The 8584-nt window shown below is 53.0% G+C and overlaps 1 protein-coding gene across 1 annotated transcript; it reads right to left on the bottom strand.

Annotated features, from left to right (window-relative positions):
* Positions 1-4865: 4865 nt before the first annotated feature.
* On the bottom strand, positions 4866-6776 carry Fzd2 (frizzled class receptor 2). Its single transcript, NM_172035.2, has one exon. It carries the CDS (start codon positions 6697-6699, stop codon positions 4987-4989), a length of 1713 nt encoding a protein of 570 aa, NP_742032.2. The 5' UTR covers positions 6700-6776; the 3' UTR covers positions 4866-4986.
* Between the last annotated feature and the right edge of the window lie 1808 nt (positions 6777-8584).

Raw genomic sequence — 8584 nt, 5'->3', positions numbered from 1 at the left:
TTTCCGACTGGCATAAGCCCACCCACCCACAGAGCCTGCCGTGAGTCAGGATGCTGGGGGTTTTGGGGGATCAGCTACTCTGAGAAGATGTCCTGACCCCTGCCGTGGCCAAAGAAAGGATATTTGTCACCCCCACCCCGAAGCCTTTTATCCCTCCCCCTCCCAGGGCTCCTAGTCACCACTTTCCACCTCCACCCTCCTTCTTGCTTGCCCCCCACACAACTCCCTTTCCTTCTCCTCCACCCCAGGTTTTGAATGAAATCAAGGGGCTCTGAGTTCCGTACTAGCCTCTGACATAAACACTCTGATTGGGGCTAATTATAAGGGCCAGACTGGAAAGCTGGAACTTTCAGAAAGCTTTGGCTTTCAAACAAAGGGCTCAGAGCTCAGCCCCTCAGACTGGGTTGGCTCCTCACTAGGCCTCATTGGGAATGAAGAGACATTCTAGGCAACAGGCGGTCGAGATTCTAAACTGCAAAGTGAGTTCCCTGTCCCAACTTCATCTTACTTAGTTTTGCCTTAGCCCTTCCTTCTGTTTTGCAAAATCCAGTGCCTTCACAGTGGGCTTGCAAGAGCCTGTCTGGAGAGACAGCAGGCAAGGCGGCTGGAGAAGGCTTTTAGTGAGGGAAGGGGCAGGAGGTCCAGAGGTCCAGGAAGAGCAAGGGAGGCACAGGGGAAGCCAGCTGTGACAGCCCTAGCCCTAATTAGCTGGCTTCAAAGCTGGTGGAGAGGCTGTCCCACCCTTGTGTGTGCCCTGCTCACTCAGGCAAGTTAAGACATTTGTGTCCTTATCAGAGAGAGAGACAGACAGACAGACAGATAAATGCTGCCCACCATCACCACCCTGAGAAGCCTCTGGACCGTAGGCTACCAGGCAGAATCAGAGGTGGAACCTGGGATCGTGGGAAATCATGCTAACCTGTGAAAAGAACCAGAAACAAAAGGTGACACAGCCCACGGGAAATGTGTGTTCTTTGAGCCAGTAATTCTATTTTCAGGAATTTATCCTAAGTAGTTGGGAAAGTGCTATGGTTTCTTCTCGGACGTGCGTTCCAGGCTGGCTCTGTCTCATCACCTGACCCAATATTACCTCATGGCAGTCTTACTTGACAGGAACCATGGCCTTCCTACCCCTGGGGACACCAGACAGAAAACCTGCAGAAGTGCACAACTGGCCTGCCTTGCTTAAGCATCTCTCTCCGCACATAGCTGCAGGGACCTGCCTTTTGTCACCTCCAGAACACACTGCCCATCCTTCACACTGTGCTGTGGCTGATAACTTGTTACCTGAGAGGCAGAAGAATCCCATCGTCCAAAGAGAGAGCCATCTAGTGTGGGGGTGTTTTCTGCTTTCATAGGTCCATTAGTCACCCCTCTCCAAACTGTGCATTTGTGTGTGTGTGTGTGTGTGTGTGTGCACAATCCTCAGCCTTCGTTATGCTGAGATTTCAGGTATGCGCTACTGTCCATCACACTGTTCTGTCCCACAGCAGACATGAGAGAATTAGCTAGGACTGGGGAGCTGACCAAACTGCCCAGAACCCCTCCTAAATTTAAATGCAAAATTGTTCATTCATGTAAATGGGCCTCTTCCCACCCTCTAAGCCTGCAGAGAGCTAAGGACTTTCCATATTCTCTGATTCAGTGCATTCTGCCATCAAAAGTTTAGCTTTAGGAGTCTGAGGTGATCCGGGAGCAGTAAATAGAAGGGATAAGTCAACTCAAGTGGCAGGAATACAGCCCCAGGAACTCACATGCGTGCCTCATAGAACCCAGACAGCCTATCTAGAATTCAACCCAAGTTAAGAACCCCAGCACCTCTTGGAGACCTGTCCCCCTTCTTAGTAATCAAGGAGTTGGCAGCTACAGGTCCAATAAAAAGAACTTAATCAGTCTTTGGGACATACATGGAGGAATTTGTCTTAGGAAATGTAAGTGACCTTTTTAGAGGCTAACTTTTTAGTATTCTCTTAAAGGACTAAGAGTTTGTAACAATGGGAATGTTTCTGAGGCAAGGCCAGGATTTTGGGGGTGGGGACAACAGTATAAACCGTCTCAAGGAGAGATCTGGCCGCAGGGAAGCAGCCACGTCGCTCTAGGACCTGGGAGAACAGAGAAACCCCACCTGTGGCCTGTGACTGGTTCCCTTTTCAGTCCCTCAGTCTGTCAAATGCCCGGCCTCCCTGCAGGGGGAAGGGTTAACACACTTATAATATGGGAAGTTGGTTGGGGCCTGCAAAGGTGGACCTCCAGGACCACGCGATTTAATCCGGTTTTCCACTTAGAGGAGACACTGATTCTGGGTAGAGCATATCCTTGGTGTTCCCCACTGTGGTCTAAGGCTTCCCTTCCTCTCAGAGCCCTTTCAGTAAAGTGGGAGTGGGATGGATGTAGGGAGGGTTCCCCTCACCTCCCCCTGCTTTCTCAAGCACCTCAGTTCCATGGCCACCTTTTAAAGGGGGCAGGGGGAGCTGCGTCTTTAGGATCTGTGGCTCTCCAAGAGGCTAATTTATCTTTCCTCCCCCGCCCCGTCACGAAGCCACTTTGTCTATTGTTGCAGGATCTGTACCCCTATGTTGGCAGGAGACCTTGAGGTGGGGGGAGGGAATTGGGAAGAAAAGGCAATTGTCACCTCTTTCTGAGCCATTCCGGTGAGGGTATAGAAGCGGATGTCTCAGAAGCACACAGAGCCAAGACTCTGACAACCTTAGGGGTGGGGGAGGCTCTCCCCAAATCTTCAGCAGAAACCATCATCCCTTTTTCTATTGTACTTGTTCCCAGGCCCTGAAAACCCCACCTGATTCCTGGGGTTTCACCTTCATTGCCAGGAGAGGCACTTGGTGTGGAACTTTCTAAAGCCTTTGTGGGGTTCTTTTAAGATGTGAAAGGGACCTGTGGGGGTGACACTGCTTCTTGTCCCCACCACCACTCTGACAGTTAAGGCAAATTTATATTGAGACTTAGTGAACTTGGCACAAATAATTTAGAGAGAGACTATATAGTTTGGGAAGGGGGGAGGGTTTGCTGAAATACCCAGGCTTCAATACAATTGCAAGCAAAGCCCCACATATGACTTCAATTACCACCAAACATTTCCACTTCCCCTCCCCCAACATAAACTAACACAAACACTGGGAAGTAGGGGTTCCAACTTACTTTCTCCCTTGTCCCCAAGTCGGCCAACAAACGATGATAAGAAATCAATTTTCCCTGTAACGATTTAGTCAAACAATTGGGGCCTTGGGCAGGGAGCCCACTCTCCCCAACCCCCAACCAAGTAGGTGAAGGGGAGAGGGGAGGAGGTGTGGTTTGGTGAAGGGTGGTGGTGTTACAACCCTGTTAAATACAATTAAAGGGCTAGATCTGAAGATAATTAAATGTACTTTATTATGATGATTATTAGGTTTTAATTTGCACTATTTATTATCAAGAAACAGGAGAGATGGTGAGAGCGGACGGGGCTTTGGCACGCTGGTCTTCACAATGCTTCTTTAGTATTTGAACTGTAAAATACTCCAGAGTTGAGGGACCCGAGGGAGCTGGAATCCTGATACCAGCAAAGATACTTTATAGAACATCTCTCAGGCCTCTAACTTAGGAAGAATCCTTACTTTTATTTGTGTGCCGGGGGAAGAAACATGTGAGAAACATTATATCAATATCTTATGATATAGAATGTCATGTAAACATTCAACTCCACCCCCACCGCCACAAAGAGTCTGCCCAGAGAGGCCTTCTAAAGCAAACTTACCCATTAGTTTTTGTTGTTTTTCCTGAACAACTTTTTGTTTTTTGTTTGTTTGTTTTAAAGGCCAGTCTTTTGTCAAAAGAAAACTAAAAATCCCACCAGCCCATCCATTTCCCTCCCTCCCTCCCTCCAACCCAACCTATTTTTTTTTTTTTTTTACTGCTTTTGGAAAAGAAAAACAATCCGAACAAAAACCCACTCATAACACACAACCCAACCCTACAAACAGCTAACCTGGATTCCTCTGCGGAAGAACAGACCTGGGGGAGAGAAGGGAACCGAAGCGCAAAAGATCCCGGGGTTTGCAGATACACGTTTCAGAGGCTAGTGGTACCCCCCATCCCAAAACCCAGGGAACGAGGGTCCTTCTTAAAAGTGTGCAGTGGGGGTGGGGGGATGTCAAAACACTTCACAAAGCGTTTTGTAGCCCATTCTTTGAGCGTGGGCCAGAGCTGAAACCACAGAAGGATCTCCGTGCCCACGGGGAGTGGGCTGGGGCGGGTGGAAGCCATTCTTCCCCACATCTCCGCCCTCTCCCTAAAAGCGGTATGTTTTTTCCACGTCTGCATCTGGATTGGGAGGTTTCCAGATACCGAGTGGGGGAGACAGAACAAATGAGCAGGGAGAATGGGGGGGATGGGTGGGGGGAAGCGGGGAGAACGGGAAATAAAATAAAACAAAAACGAATCCAAGTCTTGTTAAAAAATATCCAACAGCTTCCACAGGCCCTGCATCGGTGAGGAGGCTTGCAAATTTGGCTTTTATAGAAGTTGAGTGGAACTAACTCCCAACTCCTTTAAGCCAACAAAAATAGCGAGCAGGCTAGGTGCCTCTCCCAGCAGGCCCAGCCCTGCCAAATCACCAAAAAAAATTTGAACCAGAGCACAGGGCGGCTTTTAAAAGGGCACTTAGAAAAGGCGAGACCTCCTCCCCCAACCCCCACCCCATTCTTTAGCCCCGGCGCCCTCGTTGATCTTTTTTTTTTTCCTTTTTTCTTTTAAATAGAAAATATATAATTAAATTTACAAAGACTATTTACAGTTTTAATTACAAACCTGGTTGGGGGGGTTGTTGGGCAGAGTTCTTTTTAAAAAGCGACCTAAAATAAAATGGTTTTCACTGTTCTTTATTTAAAAAAATAAAATAGGAGTCCGTAGGGTGCACCCCCCTCCCGAGTGAAGGAGGGCACGGTGCAGTCCGGACCTGGGAGAGGGGGGCGCCCAGCAGGCGAGACCGCTTCACACGGTGGTCTCTCCATGCCGGCTGTTGGTGAGACGCGTGTAGAACTTCCTCCACGAGTGCAGCGTCTTGCCGGACCAGATCCAGAAGCCCGACGTGATGCCCACGATGAGCGTCATGAGGTATTTGATCATGTAGACTGTGAAGTCGGGCGACATGCGGGGCGTGTAGTGGGCCGGGCAGGGGATGGCTAGGCTCTTGCAGTGCTGGCTTACCCACGAGCGCTCCCAGTGCTCGCGGAAGGCCTGCTCATAGAAGTAGCAGGCGATGACGATGGTGGCCGGTACGGTGTAGAGCACGGAGAAGACGCCGATACGCACCATGAGCCTCTCCAGCTTCTCCGTCTTGGTGCCGTCGTGCTTCATGATGGTGCGGATGCGGAAGAGTGACACGAAGCCCGCCAGCAGGAAGGATGTGCCGATGAACAGGTACACGAAGAGCGGCGCCAGCACGAAGCCTCGCAGCGGGTCCAGGCTGTTGAGGCCCACGAAGCACACGCCGCTCAGCAGGTCGCCGTCGATCTGGCCCATGGCCAGGATGGTGATGGTTTTGACGGCCGGCACCGCCCAGGCGGCCAGGTGGAAGTACTGCGAATTGGCCTCGATGGCCTCGTGGCCCCACTTCATACCGGCTGCCAGGAACCAGGTGAGGGACAGAATCACCCACCAGATGGAGCTGGCCATACTGAAGAAGTACAGCATCATGAAGAGTATAGTACAGCCTTCTTTCTTAGTGCCCTGCACCACCGTGCGATAACCGTCCTCAGAGAAGCGCTCGTTGCACACCACGCGCTCCTGGAGCACGAAGCCCGCAATGTAGGCCACTGACACCATGGTGTAGCAACCGGACAGGAAGATGATGGGCCGCTCTGGGTAGCGGAATCGCTGCATGTCCACTAAATAGGTGGTGACCGTGAAGAAAGTAGAAGCGCAGCACAGCACCGACCATGTGAGGATCCAGAGACGGGCAAAACGAGTCTCCTCCTGCGAGAAGAACATGGAGCCGTCGGGCCGTGCAGGCTCGCAGGGCGCGGCACAATCGCGCTCACCCAGAAACTTATAGCTGAGATAGGACGGCACCTTGAGGACGCGGGGACAGTGGAAAGGGTGCTCCAGAGTGGCGTAGCGCGGGGGCGCGCCACCACCGCCAGGGCCGCCCGGGGTGCCACCAGCGCCAGGCTGCAGCCCAGACGGTGGCGCGGTGGTGAGTAGCGCAGGAGTTCCGTCCTCGGAGTGGTTCTGGCCCACGCAGATCTGCTCCGCGCCGTGACGCGGGAAATGCTCGCAGCGGAGGCGCTCGGGCCACTGGAAGCCGAACTTGTTCATGAGCGCCTCGCAGCCTTGGCGCGCGCGCTCGCAGATGGAGCGGCACGGCGGGATGGCCTGCTCCAGCACCGTGCACACCGGAGCGTACATGGAGCACAGGAAGAAGCGCAGCTCGGGCGAGCACTGCACCTTCACCAGCGGGTAGAATTGATGCACCTCCAGGCCCGCGTCCTCTTGGTTCGTGTGCCCAAGAAGGTTGGGCATGATGGTCTGGTTGTAGGCGATGTCCGTGCACAGCGGGATGGAGATGGGCTGGCAGAAGCCGTGGTCCGGGATGGAGATGCCCTTCTCCCCGTGGAACTGAGCCGGCCCGGCAGCCGGCAGCAGCAGCAGTGGCAGCAGCAGGCGGGGCAGGGCGCTGCGGGGCAGGGCGCTGCGGGCCCGCATGCTGGCCGCCGCCCCCCACTCGGCTCCTGGGCGCCCCCCAGCCCCCGCCCCCAACCCAGAGACCGCGCGCCTTCCCCGCTGCCGCCTAGCTGCCCGGCCGCCTCCCGCGCCTCCTTGCAAACTTTGCTCCGGGCCGCAGAGTTGGGGAGGCCGGGCGGGGGAGGGGGCGGCGCACCCGCCTGCTGGCTCGCCGAGATCGGACTGAGTGGTCGGAGACGCCGCGCACCGCTGCCCTAGCTCCTCTTCCTCCTCTAGCCTCTGGGCTTCCCCTCTCCCCACCCTCCTCCACCCAGCGACTCCTTTGTGCCTCCTTCAGCCCTCACCTCGGCCTCTCCGATCCCAATTAGTCGGTTTCAAGGGGGCCCCCGCTGACGGCCCCGCCCTCTCCTCAGCCCCCCTCAAAAGGGATCCTTGAAACCGCCCCATCGAGCTTTGCACCATCCCAAAATGTGCTCTCGGCCAATCAGATTTGAACTGGAGGACCAGCCCCGAGGGCTGGATTGGTCGACCACAACATAATGAGATCAGAAACCAGATGCCAAGAAAACTCTACACCCCCTCCTTCTGCTTTTTTAAAGAGACAAGCTATTATTATATTAGGAGCTGTTTGCTCAGGCCGTGATTTCTTCGGAGTCGTCCGGGCAAGATCCGGAGACACGTTTTCTAAAAGTGGCGTCCGACCCAGGCAACTCAAACCTGATCTGTGACCCTGGAGCCCAAGCCCTCTGAGGTACACGGCTCTTTACTCCTGCCCCTGCCCCTGCCCCTGCTCACCGCCCCCTCCCCACTTTTCAGTACCATTTATAAAACCAAGTTAAAAAATCCCGTTTAAAATATATACATATATATATACACAGAAATGTGTACGTGTTGTTAAAGCACGTAAGCGAATAGCTTGCAAAGACGTCTCCCAACCCTTCTCAGAGAGTCGAGGTAAAAGTGTCACTTCGCCCTAAACAAGGACTCCTAGAAGTTTTCCTCGCCCCTCCCCCTACACACACCCTAAAGTAACCCTCTGAAAAATGAGAGCCTGTCTCTTTAAGAGGCTCTTAAAGGGGCCGGGACTCCGGGGTGTAATTGCCCCATAGCGAGCACAAAGGAGCCCATTATGGTTCTTTGTGTTTAGTGGCACCTCAAAGTGAGAAAATTCAGGAACTCAGAGGCCAGGCTGCAGGGCTGGGGCGGGGGTTGGGGGGTGAGGTGAAGGAGAAAGGCCTGGAACTGAGGTTTCAATCCACCCCCTTTCCGAGGAAAATCTTAATTATGCAAAGTAAAGTTTAGTTGCCATAAGGAGGAGGTCTTAATCGAAAGTTAATGGCGGGGGGGGGGGTGATGGGCAGTTTTGAGTAAAGAAACGACTCTCTTAGGTCTGACGAATGTTTTGGGGAATTTGCCTTCTCCCTCCCCATCCCTGCTCCGCCTCCTAAAAGCTTCCAGATTTGATCTCCTGGGAGAAAAGGGAGTTTTACCCAAACTTTAAGTGATTCCACACCAGAAAGATGGTGTGTGTGGCTGGAGAGACGGGAGGAGGCTGGGGTTGTGGTAGAGAATTTCCCCTCACACTTCTCACCTGGCTGAGGGGTGAGGTGGCCCGAAGAAACGCACCCCCACCCCCACCACACTAGGATTGTAACTTTGGGGTCTGGGGAGGGGAGGGAATTTGCATGGGAATCTGTGTCTGGTACCCGATGATGGATCAATTATTTCTGTTGTCTCTCTGGAGAGAAAGAGGAGGAGAACTTGAAAAGAAGAAGGACGATTGAGTTTAGAAAGCCGCTTTTGCTTCTCAGTACCGACCAAATCCTTCCAGCTGTGGACGCTGCTTCCAGCGCGCATCTGGGATTGGGCGGTATTCAGAAACGGCGGCGGAAGAGCAATTTAAAGG

This window comes from Rattus norvegicus, chromosome 10 (genome assembly GCF_036323735.1).
Source record: "Rattus norvegicus strain BN/NHsdMcwi chromosome 10, GRCr8, whole genome shotgun sequence".
Lineage (NCBI taxonomy): Eukaryota > Metazoa > Chordata > Mammalia > Rodentia > Muridae > Rattus > Rattus norvegicus.
Note: the sequence above shows the minus strand (reverse complement) of the source record. Positions and strands in the feature narration are given on the sequence as shown.